Source organism: Marmota monax, unplaced genomic scaffold, assembly GCF_021218885.2.
Source record: "Marmota monax isolate L192 unplaced genomic scaffold, Marmota_monax_Labrador192_F-V1.1 WCK01_AAM20220418_F8-fsc00243, whole genome shotgun sequence".
Taxonomy (NCBI): domain Eukaryota; kingdom Metazoa; phylum Chordata; class Mammalia; order Rodentia; family Sciuridae; genus Marmota; species Marmota monax.
In genome coordinates this window covers 307,811-327,152 of record NW_026694604.1, presented here as the reverse complement: position 1 = coordinate 327,152, position 19,342 = coordinate 307,811, and the positions used below count along the sequence as shown (strand labels likewise).

Here is a 19,342-nt window from a genome sequence, read left to right as displayed (position 1 = left end):
ATAAATTGATAGAAGATTGTGACTGACACATTAGGAAAGCCACCGGACACTGGTGCCTCAGATGAGACTTGCATACTTGGCAATGTTTATTTTTAGAAGCAAAAGTTCCTGGCTATTTAATTTAAGCAGGACAATTCAAACATTTGTTCCACTTAACGGAGATAAGATACCACCCCCTTTGACCGTGTTTTCAGTTCTTTCTATCATTGAGCTATCTTTCCCAACGGATTTTAGTAGAAAATAGGCAGCTAGTCTAAAGTTAGATAGTGTCAAGTTTCAAAAGAAAAACACATTTTTTTAAATGACCATAAACTTATTTTTAAATTTCTACCGTCTTGATGAGAAAAAAAAAAAGAAAGTCTGTGATAGCCACACGTTTTATTTTCTCTGCCAATTAAGGGGAAAAAAACATTCTGGGCTTTTCTGTCAATAAATCTGTGTGGGCTACATATTTTGCATGCATTGTAAAGACTCGCCATTCTCACTCTTCGTCTTCTCTTCCTCCTAGTGGATGCGTGTTCCGTCTTTCCTTGGTACCTTTATTAAACTCACTGTCAGGAAAGCTGAAGGAGCTCCTTCATACTAGAGTGTCAATGGTTGATCTCTTCTGCAAGAATTGTTTCGCTTAAAGATACTGGACATGAACATGAACATGAACGAGAGACTGGAGCCAAAGGTGTTCAGTGAAGCACTGGATGGGAAATGCAGGGTTACCTGGACCTTAGTCTTCTGAAGTCCACCCCGGAGATGTTCATTTAGGATACAATACCTGGATTATCTGCATGTGCAGATCTGGCCACCACAGGCCACTGGCTAGCACATGGACACCTTGCCTGGGACATTCAGAAAGGTGTGCCCTGCAGAGCTGGGAGCAGCTCCTGTTTCCCAAACACTCTGTGACGTCTCAGGTTCTGGGAAGCCATACTGAGGGTGCTGTGTGCTCTTCTGTACCCTTTGCCTCTCTGAGCATTCCAGGCGGGCTTTGGTGTATCTGCTCATGACCGTGACCGACACAGCCATGCACAGGGCAAAAGAACCCCAGGCCAAGCTGTCAACAAAAGACAGAATTAGGAAGGGGTATAGGGTTGTGATTCCAGGGCCTCTTGCTGAGGGTCAGCCTGGTGAAAAGCCATCTCCTGCTTCTACCCCCATTTGGACCTGCATTGTTTTTTTTTTTTGTGTTTTTGTTTTTAAATCACAAATTCCAGAGACCAGACCAGACAATATGATTTTGAGCCCAGGGATTGACAGAACGGATTCTGGAATCATCCTGCTGGGTTTACACCAGAAGGCCCCGCCTCTTACTGTCTCTGTGACCTTAAGCTGGTTGGTTGCTTTGCTGCTTTGTGTAAGTTTCCTTATCTGCAAAACTGGACTAATACTCATGCTGTCCCACAGTGTTCTTTTGAGGCATTCAGTGAGTGAGATGATGATTAGCATCTGCTTTACCCCAAGGGGTGTTTATATGTTTACATGATTATGGGGTAGAGAGAAGGGCTGTGTGACAGAGAAGGGACCAATTTGGAGAAGACCACAGATATGCAGAGCTAAGCAGACATGCTTCTGGGTGGATAATAATAATTAATATTATCGTTGTATGCTAGATGCCATGGTGAACCCTGCGTTACCTAATGTAACCTCACAGCAGCCCCCCCAAAGGGGGCACAATGAAGAGAGGGACTTCTGTGTTTCAATGGGAGACTGACTTCAAGGACCCAGCGCTCCCCTCCACACCCAGTGAATTGAGAAGGCTAATGCACTAGGGTGGACACACAGGGCAAAGGGAATTGGAGAGGAGGCGGGAGAGATGCAAGGCATCTGGAAGAGGGATAATTCGGCCCCAACAAGGCAGGAAGTCTGCTGGATTAGCCCCACCGAATCCTTGAGAGGTCAGCACTTTCAGGTACAAATATAGCACAAAAAAAAATGTCAGGGTACTGACATTGGGATGGTTGGCCCTTGGTTCTCCTCCATATCACATTCTCCCCCCTGCCCCTGGGAGAGCTCAGTTTTATTGTTTGGACAAAGTGAAAGGAAGAAAGATTCTAGATTCAGAGACAGCAGGTTCAGTGGAAGGTGGAGGACAGTCGTGGTCTGAAGACAGGAGGTTGCATGGAAATTTGCATATGGAGAAGGAAGCTCTCCAGTCCCTTTCTCATATCTAACTGCAGAAATCAGCCGCCATGAAGATTCATTCCTCTTCTTTTAGGTGTTGGGTGGTTCCCCTCCAAAGTGGTCGCAGAGAAAGAAACTCTACAAACCAACAAGCATGTGTGATTTTATGAGGTGGAATTTCCAGGAAAAAAAAAATGGCTTTATACTCAACCACATACAAAAAGGGCCCACCAGCAGATCAATTCCAGTTCTGCTCGAGAGCTTCAATTATCCCTAAATATGACTTGACAGTCAAGGATGCCAAAATTTGATGGAAAGACCCACCAATGAACAGGGGGGAAAATATCAGTCAATCAATAAGAATTCTAAAGGAAAGAGATAATGCAAGATACTAGGAAACAGCAAGCCAAAAGACAACCCTTTGGTTGGTATCTTCAGAGGGATAAAAAGATTTTACATCTGTAAAGCTATATCAGGATACTAGGAAAAAAGGAACAACTAGAAAACCAAGATGAGTTCTTGGTAATTAAAATGATTCCAAATAAGAATTCAATAGAAATGTTACAGGACGTGCAAGGGAAACTTTTTCAAAAAAGTATAATAAAAAGAGAAAGAGATATAAGGAAATATTAGGAAAATATAAGGAAAGCAATAAGACATTGAGATAATTAACTCAAGAGACCTTGTTTGGTTACTACTTAACAAGAGTTCTAAGAAAACAGAAACCTACAGGGAAGACATAATCAAAGAAGTAATACAAGAAATATTCCCAGAATTCTAGGACATGAATGCTCAGATTAAAGGGCCCACCAAGCACAGGAAAGAAGAATGAATGTGATGGAAAGAAAATCCCACCAAGGAACATCATCCAGACATTTCCGAAGAAAACAACAGGCCACCTACAAAAACACACTAATTAGAATGGTATTGAATGCCGGACAGTAACAATAATGCTAAAAGATGACAAATCATTGTCTCCAAAATTCTAAGAAAAAATGATTATTGAGTAAGAATTCTGTACTTCACCAAACAAGTCTGGAGCATTGGATAAATACATTTCCAGACATGCAAGGAAAAAAAAATTGATCTCTCATTGAATCCTTTCTTAGGAAGCTACTTAAGGATGTGCTCCCACAAAACATGAACACAAACTAAATAAGGTAATACTATGGGACCTAGGAAGTAGCACTGCAACATATAAATGAGTGGCAAAAGTCAGTTTCATGACAAAGGGAAGTCTCTAACAGCAACCAGTTCAGAAGAGAGCAGGAAGATGGGGGGCTTTGGGGGAACTGGAGGGGGGTGGAATTGATAGATGGTTGTGCTTCATATTATTTGATTCTGAAAAGTATTTGCATATGTATCTTTTATTAAAAATTAAGTAATTGTAAGTAATAGGAACAAAACCAAAAACAAATGATGCTGAAAATAAACCACATTCTTAAAAATTCCTATGTGGTTTGGGATTTGCTTTTATCTATAAAACCAAATGATGCTGAAAATAAACCACATTCTTAAAATTCCTATGTGGTTTGGGATTTGCTTTTATCTATAGCAACAGGAGCTGGATACAAATTGGTTATAGATAAGAACCCACCTGAAATTCATCTTTGCTTCACTGTGCCTAGGGCTGGTGATAACCCCTCAGGACCAGTGGCTGTAGTACAGAGAGAAGCCCTAAAGTGATAAACAGGTGGAGGTGTATAGAAAAGCATTCATAAAACTTAACATCTTCAGATTGGGATAAAGATAAAGACAAAGAAGAGTTTTAAACCTGGTAAGTTATGCAGCATAAGGATCATAGCAACACAGGCATGTTCTCCAAACTCTAGGATAGTAGGACGAGGGAGGGAAACCTGAAAGTGTTTGTTTTGCAAAGAGGAAAATCACCATCACATCCAAATATTAAGACAGATCTCCAAGCAAAATGTTTTATTTGGGATAAACAGAGATTAGGATTGGAAGAACATATGCACAGACCAGGGTAGCTTCTGGTCTATCCAAAGAACAAAGGAAAAGGTTGTGATTTTATTGAAAAAGAAAAGAGCTATTTAAGTTGTTTTGAAAGAAAGTCTATTGTTGCCAGGCACAGTGGCGCGCACCTCTAACTCTGGGGAGGTTGAGGCAGGAGGATGGCAAGTTTAAGGCCAATCCCAGCAATTTAGAAAACCTTGTCCCAAAATAAAATAAAACTGGCTTGTGATGTAGCCCAATGATAGAGTGCCCCTGGGTTCAAAAATAAATCTGTTGACGCTAGTGGTATCTTTTGGGAGTGGCAAGCCGTGGTTGGCTGGTGTTGCTGTTGCTAGGTAAGATTATTTGTAATCTTGGGGTTCCAGTTAGGCCCTTGTGGCTTTGGATTAAGCTTCTGAGACAGTGTATCTAGCAGGTGTTCATGGTTAAATGGCTCACTGTCCTTGCCTGTTGCTGTCGTTGTGTGACTCACAGTGAACTACAGTTTGCAAAACTTTCCTATTATTAGGCAAATCATGCATAAGAGCTCTCCCCCACTCAGGGTCTCCCTGACAGGATCTGACATGAACGATGCCATTTTTTTAAAATATTTTTTTTTAGTTGTAGATGGACACAATATCTTTAATTAATTAATTATTTTATTTCTGTGGTGCTGAGGATTGAACCCAGTGCCTCACACATACAAGGCAAGTGCTCTACCACCGAGCCCAAACCCCCAGCCCCACGATGCCATTTTTAATCCAATGACTTTCACCTAACCCAAGAGGTTACCATGTAGGATGAAAATGTAGGTCTATGTACCTCTATTTTTAGGATCTAATATGCTTTAGAGGTCTACATTAACAAGAATCCCTGTGGTCTTTTAGGTCATGGCCAAGCCTTTCTGTTAGAGTCAGAACTTCCAAGCCGTAGCCTTACCTTTCCATTAGGCACAGGGGCTGGGTCTCCTCTCACTGAAGAGGACTTCTAGCTCAGGGCACTGTCTGCCAGTCTGTGTTTAAATAATGTAACAACAATGTCTCCATTTCTTGGGGACTTTGCTATGTGCCAAGCATTTTTTGCAAACATAACCTCTTCAAATCCCTATAAAACTATGTAAGGCAGATATCCTCATTTTACAGATAAGGAAACTGGGCTACAGAAAGGTCACAAAACCAACTCAAAGTCACAGGAGTAGCAGGTGTCAGCACCATGACCCATGTCAGTTGTCCTACCAGACTCGTGTGCACCGCTTGCTTGTCCACCAGGATTGAGCACCAGGAGAGAACAACTTACCAATATGACCAGCCATAGTCCCACGTCTGAGGCCTCCAATCTTCTGGCCCAAGGTTCACAGTGATTTGAAAAATAGTCGTGTACATCATGTGGGACACCATGCCCAGGAGCCCTGCACAAGGAAAGCTTTGTGAGCCATGCGTAAGAAAGCAATATGGTGGAAGAGCTCTCTACCTTGCATGAGTGGGAAGTTAGGAGTTCTCTAGTGCCCACAAAGTTCTTCATGATGTAGCTGTGCTTAAACATCCTTTTACGTTCCATGTGGCATCTGATTTCTACAGTTGCAACTGAAGAGACATCCAGAAAGAGGCTGAATCACAATCAGGCAGGACCTCAGTGGGTACCGGGACCTGGGCAGGAGTCTCCAAGTGTCTGTGCCCTGGATCTTTGCTATGAAGATCCAGAAGTTGAATTTTTATCACTGTATCCTCTGGTGATAAGACTCAGGAAAGATGCTACACTCATCAAGCACAAAAGCCATGTGCAAATTGGATGGATACACTATAAACAGACTTGGTCCACCTGGAGAACTGGAAGGAGTAATTTGTTCTGGGTTCTTTCTTGGAGGACAGACTCACGTAGGAGACCAAATTAAGTTGCTTTAAAGTTGTTTAGAGAAAATAGAAGTAGAACCAAAAAAAAAAAATAACTAGTTCTTTACTTTTATGAAACATTGACACCAAATTTGGATAATAATTTTTTAAAAGCTTCCAATTTATTCTGCACTTACTATATACTAGAAGCTCTCTCTCTCTCTCTCTCTCTCTCTCTCTCTCTCTCTCTGTATGTGTGTGTGTGTGTGCGCGCGTGTACCAGGGATTGAACCCAGGGGTGCTTAACCACTGAGCCACATCCCTAAGCCTTTTTTTGAGAAAAAAAAATTTTGTTAGAGACAGAATCTCACTGAGTTGCTTAGGGTCTCACTAAGTTGCTGAGGCTGTCTTTGAACTTGCAACCCTCCTGCCTCAGCCTCCTGAGTCTCTGGGATTACAGGCATATGCCACCACGCCAGGATGCTCTCTAATTTGGTCATCACTATACTCTATATAATCTAGCTATGATAGCTAACTTATAGAGGTTAAATAACACAGCCCTTAAGTAGTAAAGATTTGAACCTGGCAGGATTCTTCCATAGGTTGAGGCCTGACCACCATACTAAATGAGATGATTTCTGTTCTCACAGCCAGTGCACCCTCTTCTCTGGTTGTGACAAAGATATACGGATAAATCCTCATCTCCGTCTTTGCCTATCCCCTTTCTGTTCATCAGTCACAAGGCAACAATGCTTCTACCCGATGGAATTAATTCAGTGACTTACTCAGGGGACCGGTTGTTCTGCTGAACTGGCCATGGAGAGGAAGGAGTCAGCTTATTATTGGCAATGGGTACACCCAGCCTGAAGTATTGTGTTTCCCCTGGGGCAGGCTGAGGGGAATCTGCCTGTTCTACTGATGCTGCCGGAGAGTACCTGCGAATACCATGAGGATGGCTATTGAGGCATCCACCTTGAGCCAGTTGAACCCACAGCTGTAACAGCTCATTCTGGAGCCCAGGAGGATGGCACTTGTCAGGATCAGAAAGACAACCAGGACCTCAGCCCCAATGCAGAGCCATAAAACACCTGCAAAATGAAAGGAGGACGAAGTGCTGGGCATTTAGAACTCGTAAGTACTGAAAGGTTCAAGCCTTTGATTTAGTTCACTTCTGTATTAGCTTATTTTCTGTTGCCGTAATGAAATACCTGAGGTTGGTTGCTTTATCAAGAAAAAGGTTTAGGCCTGGTGCAGTGGCACATACCTGTAATCCCAGTGGCTTGGGAGGCTGAGGCAGGAGGATTGAGAGTTCAAAGCCAGCCTCAGCAAAGTCAAGGGGCTAAGCAACTCAATGAGACCCTGTCTCTAAATAAAATACAAAATAGGGCTGGGGATGCGGCTCAGTGGTCCAGTGCCCCTGAGTTCAATCCCTGGTTACTCCACCTCCCTCCAAAAAAATAATAAATAAAAAGGTTTATTTAGCTCACAGTTTTGGATGATGTAAGAGGCTGGTTCTTGCAAAGGCCCCTGGGCTATACCAAATCATGGTAGATAGCATCATGGTGAAGTAGGTACTAGAGGAAGAGATCACATGGCAAGAGAGGTGGGGAGGGACCAAGCGATCTCTTTTATTACAACTGTCTTACAAGAACAAACTTAAGGTCAAACAAGAACTGCATTAATTTTCTTGCCCCAATGACCTTAATACCCCTCACTTGCCCCCACCTCTTACAGGTCCTTCACCACCTCTAAGGATCACCACACTAGAGGCCCAGCTTCCAAAACAAGAATTTCTGGTAGACATACTCAAGCCATTTCCAGACCACAGTGACTTGTGAAACAAACCACAACTCCTTGGAGTCAAAGTCACAGATCCTCGGAGAGTTGGCAAATAAAGGGGGCTCCTAGGACCTGGAGGAGATATTTCTAAAGACTGACCATAGTTGGGAGGGGAAAATACTGGCAAGACCCCAGGGTAGGACACGAGAGATAACTGGGATCCCCACTCCCCGGATCAAAACTTCACACATTGGTTTGATTTCAATAGAAGACACTGCCTCTTCCTTTTTGAAGACAGGCAAACTTGAGGGAAAACTATAAATGACTGTCTCATCTTTTCCCCCAGATCCAATAGAACAATAAAACATTGTTCAAATTATGAGGAGTGCCCATGGGCAGAACATGAGTACCTTGTTCTTCAGTTGGTACTACACTCCGGAAACTCCTACACCGTTCACCTAAAAGATAAAGGAAAGGCAGTCATCAGTAGGGTTGAAGGGGACACTTAGGGGCAAATAGTGCTTACAGCTCCTTGGTTCATTTTGAATGATAAAGGGGGAAGTATGGAAGACAACTTTTATGCTCATAAACATGTAATGATAACGTTGTCCTATTGAACACAGGTTGGACAATGTGACCTTCTCCGGACAATGAACTGTGAACAGAAATGACGGGGTCTGAAGTTTTAAAAGCCAATGATTTGTTCACTGGTTCTCGTTCCTTTGTCTCTGTGATCACAGACGCACAGGTCAAGATGACATCTCTATCAGCCGGGGTCCCTGAACGGCTACAGTGAGGAGATACCATATTGACCTGAAAAATAAAGATAGAGTGAGCAAGAAATAAATGTGTTGATTTAAATCACTGGCATTTTAAGGGATTTTTTTGTTGTTATTGCAGCATAACCTAGCCAATCCAGACTGATCCTGCAAACAAGAATAAGGGCTCTGACGTTAGGACACAGCATCCACTGTGATATGAATCTCAAGTCATTTTTTTTTCTGGATAAAGTATGAACATTTTAATGATTTTTTAAAAAGTGAAATTGAGAAGATTTGGAACTATCTAAGACTTTTAATAAGTAAGTGACCCAGGCTTGTATGTCATCATGCTTTCTCGACTGTAAAAGAAAGGCAGGAGTTATCGTGTGTGTGTGCTAGGTATCCTCAGACCTACTGCCAGACTCATTCATATACTCTGGGCAGGGTGGGGTGCAGGGGGTGTGCTCTGCATGAGTGTCAGCTGCCATGTTGTCTTTGTTGGATGGAAAAGCTTGAGTGGCTGCTTTAGACATGTAGTCCCCTTGAAAATACCAAATCCACAGATATCTACTTGGTGTGCAGATGAAGCCAAATTCTGGTCTGAGAGAGAGGACCTGAGGAAAAATGGTTGCACAGGACAACACAGGAAGAGGCAGTATCAGTATCACACCCAGGTGTGCAGAGGACCCCAGCTGTCCCACTACATCCCCAACTTCATGCAAACCCAGGGCTGTAAGAAAGGTGCCCGGGACACAGGGATCTGCTTCAGTTTGACCTAAAGTAGAGCAAACCAAGAAAGTAAAGGGGCATAATTCATGACTCTTCAAAAGAATGACTTTCTTACCTCTAAAATAGATCCAATGCTCCCTGTACCCCATAGTCGCCTTGCTTTGAACATTAAATGAGATACAGGGAAGTTGCTATCACAGTTACTATACACTGAAACCTTATTGGAACAAAATGAGTCATATATATATATATATATATATATATATATATATATAGTTTTTTTTTTTTTAAATGTGGTTAGTAGTTATCATTGCTAATTCCTGGACTCTGAGTATTCTGAGTGCAGGGATCATGTCCACTATCTTTGTCGGAAGTTTCCAGGAACAAAGGGAAGTTTGGGGATTGTTTTTAGATCTCAGAAAAATCATTTTTCTTTTATAAAGAGAAAAATCCTGGAACTTAACATTCCTGTTCCAGAACTCACAATAGCTCGCTATTTCCTCTGGCACAGAGCTGAAATTTCTGGACTTTTGTGTCCTGACTCATTCAACCTGACTTCCCATAGAGCTCATTTTTTTTTTTTGCTTTCTTAGCATAACCCAGTTTTCACCTCTACCTCACCAGGCTCACCTGGTGACTTTGTCAGTCTGGGATGCTTCAACACATGACTATAGACTGGGTGGCTTAGCAATGACAGAAACTGACTTCTCCATTCTGGGGACTGGAAGTCCAAGATCAGGATGCCTACGGCTCAGTCAGGATCTGGTGAAGCCTGTCTTCCTTGTCCGTATCCTCACATGGCAGAAACAACTGGCCAGCCGCCTGGACTGTTCTCATAAGGCAGTATCAGTATCACAGCCAGGTGTGCAGAGACCATTCACGAGAACTCCAACCTCACGACCGAATTACCACCTACAGGCCCTACATCCAATACCAAGGCCTTGGGATGAAGATTTCAACATAAAAATTTGGGAGGACACCACTATTGAGTCCACAGTGCATGGGAAGGAGCAGGTACATGTTTAAAGGTCATGAACCTTAAGGTTTATTCCATTCATTTCGATGAAACCCCAAGTGCCCATGGGCCTCCGCCCTTCCACCTCAGCCTGGCTCCTCTGCAAAGCTCGAGGAAGAACAGAAACAAAAGCCATTTATGCTGAAAACCATTTGGTTGAGCTTCTCTGCTGAAATACTTTTGACTGTGTAGCAATCGGACACTTTTCCTTGTTGATTCTCTAATGTTGCAGCAGCCCCTGAAGTATCGTGGTCACAGTGGCAAAAAGTCATCCGAGTTCCCTCAATGGGACTAGGGAGGTCCCCATGGCACTGGGGACATCTCAACACTCACACTCTGCTCTCTGGCAGAGCTCTTTAGAGCTGATATAGTACTCTTTGTTCATGTCACCACATGTCACCTCATCAGGTCCTAACCACAGCCCCGTGAGTACAGCCAGCAGCAGGAGCAGCCTAGGGACTGTGGATAACATGTGGCATTTAAATCTAAGAGCCTGTCCTCTATGCCTAGTTCTACCACAGTCAGGAATCATAGGAAGTTTCCTGACCTCTCTGAGCCTTGCTTTCTTCATCTGCAAAATTGCTAATAATAAAAGTTCTCCAATAAGAAGGTTGTGAAAGTATTTTTATAAATCACCTTACATATTCTTGTTTGTTTAATTATTGACAAAGGCAAATAGAAGTCCCTCTGTATTTGGAGGCCAGACTCAAACAGGTTGGTAGAGTCAGGAATTGAAAATGGGGTCTCCCTGGTGGACATAGTGACACAGGCCTAGAATCCCACTGGCTTGGGAGGCTGAGACAGGAGGATCATGAGTTCAAAGCCAGCCTCAGCAACAGCGAGGTGCTAAGCAACTCAGTGAGACCTTGTCTCTAAATAAAATAGAAAATAGGCCTGGGGATGTGGCTCAGTGGTCGAGTGCTCCTGAGTTCAATATCCGGTACTGCACCCCCCCCCAAAAAAAAAAAAGAAAATAGGGTTCTCCCACTTGAGACTCAGTACCTTTTTCTACATCACTGATCACTACCTGCTATTGTTATGGGCTGGGCTATATGGGCAATGACCAAACAGACTCCATTTTGCACTGAGATTCCATATCATGTAAGAAGTCCTTCTCCCATGGGAAAGCCCCACCTCTGTACCCATTAATAGTCACCTAGCATAGAAATTCTTTTACAAAGTAAAATCATTCTCTTTGCTCTTTTTCCTTGGGCAATGTACCTTGTCAGAGATTGATTGTCTAGACGTTAGTAACCATTTTCTAACTTGTACTCAACTAGGGTCATTTCGACCCACTTTCTTTCTGCTTGCTTGCTGCTATGCCAACCTGGAAAGTCCTGTGGGAAATACCAATGAACTCATTGAATTGTCTCATTAACTGCCCAATTCAGCTTCTGTACTTGCTTGCTTACATTGGCTAAACCCCCAAATGTCCCTTTTGTATTTTTTTGGCTTAAATATGAGGCCAACTGAAGACAGGCGCATCACTCTGACTATCTTGTTCTTTGGAGAGCAGGCTTAATTGGAATGGCACTGTGTAGTCTGAGAGTTATTTGAAGGTCTCCATATGGGTATAACACTATCTCTCTCTCTAATGCACAGAGGAATGCATTAGTCTGTTTTCTGTTGCTATCACAAAATACCTAAGTTTGGGTACTTTTTTATTAAAAAAGAGGTTTATTTGGTTTTCAATTTTGCGGTTTCCAGAGTATCGTGGCAGTTTCTCCTTAGCTCTAGGGAGAGCTTTCTGTCTACATCACAGCATGGCAGATGGTGAAAGTGTATGTAAAAGAGGGAGAGAATAAATACATGGCAAGACGGGAAGCACAAGGAATTTCAGGCAAGGTTGGTTCTTTTTATAACAACCTGATCTCTCAGGAACTACCCAGGGCCCCACAAAGAATACATTAGTCTGTTCTAAGGGTGGCTTCCCCAATGAGCTATGACTCTTTGTCAGGCCCCACCACATAACGATTCCCCTGCCTCAACACCACCACCCTGAGGACTAGGCTTCCAGTACAAAATACCTTAGGTGTTTTGTTATAGCAACAGGAAACAGACTAATACATTCTTCCATACTCTGGGGACACTCAAACCATGCCCAAAGCATAGCAAGGAGTAAGGGTCTCTCTTGTCTTCTGAGGAGAGCTGCCTTTTCAAAAGAGTAAAGAGGCCAGGAGCAGAGCCAGGGGCAGGGCACAGAGCGGGTGGAGGCCAGCCGCGCAGATTAAGGGAATTCACAATAGCTTAGAAGGGTGAGTGTAGCTTGGGCCCAAAGAGTCAGACCACAGTGACCCCTTGATTAACTCGAATCCTCAGAAATGGTGTTCCTTTTGAATAAAGCCAGCAGGATTAAAAGGAAAAATCTTTATAAATCCCATGAAGCCAGAGAGACGGGTGTTACATAGCTTGGCAGCGCTTGGTGGCCAAGCAGCACAGCAAGCCAGCCCTAGGAGATGGTGCCCACGTCCTGGGAGCTGGACGCTGCCATCCCCAGTCAGCTTGGCCCATTTGGGGTGCATAGGTCCCCCTCTCCTTGAACTTTTGGAGATTGGTAGATAACAGCATAGGATCTAAAATCAACATATTTTCTTGGTTCAAGGATTGGCCTAAGGACAAGAACATCTAAGCATTGCCTCCACCTGGAATTTTCATTTCATATCCTTGTTTTAGAATGTGGGAACAAAGAAATGGTCTTCCTTTAAAGGTCTGGGGGGGAGAAAAGGCAGAACTATTGAAGGTGGCTGGTACAGTGGAAGTCCTGAAATAGCGCTCCAGGTCAGGGTTTCCTGGGTATTTCAGCCAGCTTCTTCACTGGTGTGACCAAGAGGCCTGACAGGAACAATTCGAGGGGAAAAAGTTTATTGGGGGGCTCACGGTTTCAGAGGTCTTAGTCCATAGAAGGCTGGCTTCATTCCTTGGGGCTCTAGGGGAGGCAGAACATCATGGCGGAAGGGAGTGGTAGAAGAAAGTGGCTCAGAACATCGCACCAGGAAGCAAAGAGTGTCCAGGCTCAGCTCACAAAATATACACCCTGAAGGCACACCTCCAATGACCCACCTCCCCCAGCCACAACCTACCTGCCTACCGTCACCACCCAGTTAATCCCTATCAGTGGATTAACACACCGATTGGATTAAGGCTCCCATAAACCAATTGTTTCACCTCCAAACCTTTTTGCATTGTGTCACGCCTGAGCTTTTGGGGGACACCTCACATCTAAACCATAACCCTGAGAGAATCAACTTTTAGACAGGTGGGGCTGTTTTGGAAGGAAGACACCCAGGGCGACCCCATGGGACAGCAGAACTGGGGGTGCTGGGATACCCTGGATTTGTTCAGGGCTGAGGAACCTCTTTCCCTGGCTGGATCCTCACAGCCAGGAAGATATCGTTCTTTCCCCCTTCTTGATAAAGTGAGGTCAATATTTAGAAACCTTGATGATCTTCTTAGACTCAGAAATGGGTCAAATGTCAGCAGAGGATTTTTAGGTTGATGGGCACAACATGATTCACTGAGACTTATTAGAGCTGCTGCCCTTCCACTGAGCAACTGTGGCCCTTCTCTCCAAAATGCTATTGGGTTCTTTTCCATTTACTAACCCCCCTTTTTTCCCCTTATGCCCCAAATCTCCCAGACCCTGTGACAAACTCAATAAAGTAGCAGATATTTGGAAAGTGTATTTTCCAGCGGGGACTCCAGGCTCCACTCTGTTGCAAACATATTTTGTTGGGCTCATGCAATGTTCCAAAGAGATTTTAAAATTGGGACATTTTATTTAAAAAAAGGTCGAATATTTTATTTCATTTGAAAAATTAGAGGATCTGACTGCATTGGGTTCACAAGTACCAGAAGCAGGAAATTTCCAGGGTATTGGCAATCCCAGATTTTTCGCCCATTTTTATCACCTCCTCCTATAGACAAGCGTTTGAGTCTGCACCTTCTTTTGATATATAGCTTTTTATTTATCCTCTAATATGTTTGATATCCGTTTATTTTCTATTAAGGAAAAAATCAATTCTAAACTTCTTGCTTTAGGGACAACCTAGAGGTAACAATATGTCTTCGGGGAATGATGTGAAAAGTGTTCTGGGGAAGATACCGTTCTTTCTCCCTTCTTGATAAAGTGAGGGCAATATTTAGAGACCTTGATGACCTTCTTATACTTAGAAATGGGTCAAATGTCAGCAGAGGATTTTTAGGTTGATGGACACAACATGACTCATTGAGACTTATTAGAGCTGCTGCCCTTCAGCTGAGTTTTGTGTAGTTTTGTGTAGGGTGGGGGGCGGGCAGGAAAAGTCAGGACAAAGAGTTCCATATCCAGCTCTGTCAGTCTCTTCAGTGGGTCACTTGTACCTCCAGGACTCAGTTTTCCCATTTGTATAATGACTCTATTGTCATAGGTCAGCCTTTTTCAAAGTGTGCTCCACCAGTCTTGCCAAATGTTAATACATACACACACACACAAACAAACAGATATGCACATACATATAAAACAAAGATGATATATTGGAAAACATTGGGATATGTCATATTAATCAGTTTTCTCACAGAGATTTTGGTATGCTAATGGATATTGTGAATTTTCAAGAAGAAAATATAAAATGCAATATTTTCCAAATATGTCTATCAAATTCTACTTTTTTAAAAAAAATAAAGAGCATCTCAAGAGGCATCTTGGTGATGTAAACTTTTTTTTTTTCCTCCCAGTGCTGGGGATCAAACCTAGGGTCTTGCGCACATTAGGTAAGCAAGCACTCTGCCACTGAGGTACACCCCCAGCCCTCTGTGGGGGAATCTTTAGCAATGTACAGTGAGGCATTTGTTTAGATCTTTTTCTGTCGTGACATCAAAAATATAGTCACACATCAATCAAAAAGGGATCAAGAGATCTAGCCTTATTTCTACTTGAACATGAACCAGTGAGAACAGCAGCCCTCCTTGGAATTCAAGGGGGTGTCTCTGATGATATAGGAAAAACCCTCAGTGGTGTGATCCAGGTGAAAGTGGTGTGATCCAGGTGAAGGTGGTGTGATCCAGGTGAAGGTGGTGTGATCCAGGTGAAGGTGGTGTGTATGTGCATGTGTGCACTCTCTGTGGGTTGGCAGAAGTGCCATGGGGGCTTCCTCTAGAGGAAGGAGCATCAAAGATCCTCACACAGTCTCTGAACTATACTTTTATCTGTTGTTTTAGCCTGAGAAGAGTCACCACCCCACACACATGCTGGTTGATTTTTTATCAGAAATCTCAGGACAGTTTACACCCTCCACCTGCTCAGCTTTTCTGTGACAGTGGGAGGTACATGCCTTATGATATGCAGGAGCCCAGGTGACACAGCTGTTTCCAGTACTCCCCAAATGCAGAATTGAACCCAGGGCCTTGTGCATGCAAGGCCAGCACTCTACCAACTGAGCTATATCTCCAGCTGCCCTGGGTGCAAACCTTCAAGTCCTGATGCCCGGGGGCACTGACCAATTATTGCCTTCAGTCTGGCATCATAGGGCCAGGTCTCGAAGTAACTTGGGCATTACCCCAGCTCAGATAGCAAGGCATGACTCCAGGTATAGGCGTCACCCATGGGGGTTGAACTGCACTCACCTGTTCCTTTGTAATCCTACCCCTTTGCCCTGTTTGGGATAGAATGTTCCATGGACCCTCCCTTTGTGTGTCCCCTTCTCTTGCTCTGCCTTTGATTCCCACTCAGCACATGAAATGGGCATGGCCTTCCCAGATGACAGTCTGCTGAAGCTAGACTCAACCCCCTGAAACTGTATCCCTTGCCTCATTTGAATGGCTTCTCCCCCCAAAAAGGGTTCAGCACATGCTCCTCAGTCTCTCTCTCTCTCTCTCTCTCTCTCTCTCTCTCTCTCTCCATGGACCCCTAATGTCAGAGGAGCCATCACAGGACCCAAAGAAAAAGGCATTTCTCTGTGTGATGATTTCTTGCAGCCCAGTTCACCTGGAGTGACCCTGAGTGTTGTTTAGTCATGGGACTCGACACCCAGAGCCTCTCTAGTTAGACTTTTTCTAAGGAATATTGTCTTGTTGAGTTCCCTGCACTAGAGTGACAGTGACCTTGTGTTGTAGGGAGCAGATGCTGCCTCAGGAGACATGGAAGAGCCCCACACCAGTCCTGTTCTTCCTCCTGTTCTTCGGGAGGTTTCTTTCTTAACCCTGCAACACTCCTGTTCTGGTGCAGTACCTAAACTCTGCTGCTTCTGACCTTGGGTCGCTGTCTTCTTGGAATGACCTCACCTCCAATCTCCATCTGTTAAATCACACTCACCAACGAGGCACAGAGGCCATCTCCTTTACAAAGCCTTCCCCATTTCCACAGCTGTAAATAAGCTCTCCCTCCTTCCCATTTCCCTAGCACAGGTGAGCCTTCTTCATAACCATCCATGTTCTTCCTTGTTTCATTCAGATCTTAGCTCTCTCCCACTGGGTCCTGAGCTCTCAACTCCCTTGTCTCTGTAACTTACCTCACTTGCCTACCCCTTTGCCAATGCCAAAAATGATTTGTAGTGAAGTTCCTCCACACTGCGCCGAAACCCCTCTTGCCAATGAACTTTTCTGTGCCTTGGAACTTGCTTCCCTCATTTGAGTGTGTGTCAAAATCACCAGGGAAGCTTATTAGAAAGACTAATACCACTAGATAAAAGAGAGAATTGAGTAGAATAAAAATACCAACGCTATGAGAATGGGAAAAAAAAGGCAATGAGAAACCCCAGGAAAAGCCAAAGTCAACAATTACCGTAATCAAAACTCCATCCAGGATTATAGAATGAACAATATATATCTGTACAGCCAAAAATGAATTATTGCTTTACCAATTTAAATAGAAAAGTAATATCATTTTATGAAGGAAGATGGCAGAGGCATGTGGGATGTTGTGGTATGAGAGAATTAAGGGTTTTTTTTATTATAACAGAAAGTCAATAAATAATGTCTAAAATGAAACAATCAAGTTAAAAGTGGCTTCTTCTGAAGGGTAGGACTAAGTTATGAGGAAGGATCAGGGACTGATGGTTTTTCTTATAAGCCTTTCAAAATGAATTGATCTCTTATCTATGAGAAAATGTCATTTTGGTTAAAACTTTTATTAAAAAAGAAGAATGCGTGTTTCTGGACCCACCCTAAACTTACTGAATTAGAACCTCCAGGGCTTGGTACCTGGGTGATTCTGGTTCACACCAACATTTGATAATGGGTGTGGCCTTTTACATATAGCTATGGAAATAGAAGTAGGCAGTCCTCAGATGGGGACTTGGAAAAGGGAGTAGAAGCTTCCAAGTAATTTGTCTATGGATTTGGTGTCTATTGTTGCCAACCTCAAAATATGGGACTGTCTTGGGAATCCTTGAGGATGTAGGGTCACAAACCTCCGCATTTGACCATAAAGGTGGTGTTGTCCTTCTACAAGACCTTTATGGTAAGGTGCCCCTGGGGGTTCAATCCACAGTACCAAAAAAAAAAAAAAAAAAACCCCAAACCTTTAAATCTCTAAAATTAAAAAATAAACAAACAAACAAAAAAACCAAAACCGCCCCAGACTTTTACCATCATTTGAGCATCATGGGAATTGATCACTGAGCTAAGAACTTTATGGCCATATAGAAAGATAGCACTACCCATGAAGAGAGGAGTTGGGAGGCCCCTGCAGTAATCTTAATAGCCGAGGGAGTAGTCTTAACAACTGTGCGAGTTGAAATTCTCTAAGTTTCGGTTTCCTTGTTTATGAGCTGAAGAATAATAAATGCCTTGCAGGGTTATTTCAAGGAGTACCTGAGATAAGCGTCTAATTTGTTAAGGGTCATGCTTTGGTAGATGATGTGGGAGATACTCCCATGATTGTAAAAGTCTGTTTTGTTTTTTAATAGTACTCGGGACTGAATCCCAGTCACTTTACCCCTGAGCTACATCCCCAGTCCTTTTTGCTTTTTATTTTGAGACAGCATCTAGCTAAGTTGCTGAGAGTCTCGCTCAATTGCTCAGGCTGGCCTTGAAGTTGAGATCCTCCTGCCTCAGCCTCCAGTCATTGGGGTTATAGGCACACACCATTGCATCTCGATGTATAAGTCTGTTTGTGGAGAGAACCTTCTGTTCCAAGACCCCTTAAAAGTACAGGAGAAATATCAGGGATGTAGTTTAGGGATGGGTGGGTCCACCTTTGATCCTCTAGGGATTGGGTGCCAATGACAAAGGGTAAAAGCTAATGTTCAATAATCACTTAACAAGGTGTCAGGCTCTGTTGCAAGTACTATATGGGAATCTCGTCATTTAACCTTTACAATAACTCTACCGAGATAAGTACTGCCACCATTCCCATGTTATAGATGGGGAAACCCGAGGGTCAGAGGACATTGTTTAAGAAAGCATGGACAGTCTGTGGCACAGCCAAGATGCAAACCCAGGTGACCTGGCTCCAGAGCACCCCCTTGTGGCCACCATCTTGCACCTGTGCCCCTGGGACCCTGCTGACGGAGCTCACCTGTGCTGTTGAGGTTCTCCTCGCAGGATTCCCAGAGCCCCACGTGGAGCCGGCGCTGGATGAATTTGTCGTCCCCTATTTCCCAAATGTACAGGACCACCTGGCTCTCGTCCTTGCTGCCATAGCTGCTGTTGGACCGTCTGAAGTGAATGCAGTTCTTCCCGTGCAGCTGGTCGAGGCACAGCGGCTTCGTGACCTTCCGTGCCCCTTCACACCAGTAGCTGCTGCTCACCGCGGTGAGGGAGAGGGCGAAGGCCAGGCAGATGGGGAGGAGGGTCAGTGCCTGCTGCCGCCTGGCCCTGTCCATGACTGAATGAGGTGCTCGGCTGCAGGCTGAGCCGTGGGGCCAGTTCCTCCCCTCTTTATCATGGTCCCCACTCCTCAGCCCTGCCATCTGGTGTCCTGACAGTCTCTTCAGGTCCCCTGGGAAATCAGAGTGCACTCCAGTGTGTTGCATCCACGTGAGCATGGTGGCGGGAGAGGGCTACACTCAAATGAACACAGAACTGGGACACAGGGTTGGACCTTCAGCCCTCCCCTGGATGGAGATGTGCAGGAGGGCAGTGCTTGATTTTAAAAATTTGTAGTGAAATAGACATAACATAAAATTTGCCATCTTGACCATTTGGAGGGTGCAATTCAGTGGCATTGAATACACACACGCTAT

At 43.9% G+C, this 19,342-nt stretch overlaps 1 protein-coding gene across 1 annotated transcript; it reads right to left on the bottom strand.

The window, feature by feature from the left end:
* Nucleotides 1–813: 813 nt before the first annotated feature.
* Nucleotides 814–18,982, bottom strand: Gsg1l2 (GSG1 like 2). Its single transcript, XM_046422204.1, has 5 exons — nucleotides 18,676–18,982; nucleotides 8,087–8,134; nucleotides 6,833–6,985; nucleotides 5,365–5,476; nucleotides 814–1,048 (listed from the first exon to the last, which is right to left on the bottom strand). Exons 1-5 carry the CDS (start codon nucleotides 18,980–18,982, stop codon nucleotides 814–816), a joined length of 855 nt encoding a protein of 284 aa, XP_046278160.1.
* Between the last annotated feature and the right edge of the window lie 360 nt (nucleotides 18,983–19,342).

Excerpts from the sequence above, each read along its gene's own strand:
- Gsg1l2 (XM_046422204.1), bottom strand. The coding sequence starts at position 18,982 with ATGGACAGGGCCAGGCGGCAGCAGGCACTGACCCTCCTCCCCATCTGC. Across the intron at positions 8,135-18,675 it reads GGAGAACCTCAACAGCACAG|GTGAACGGTGTAGGAGTTTC; the intron begins GTGAGCTCCGTC and ends TTTATCTTTTAG. Across the intron at positions 5,477-6,832 it reads CATCCTCATGGTATTCGCAG|GGCTCCTGGGCATGGTGTCC; the intron begins GTACTCTCCGGC and ends TTCCTTGTGCAG.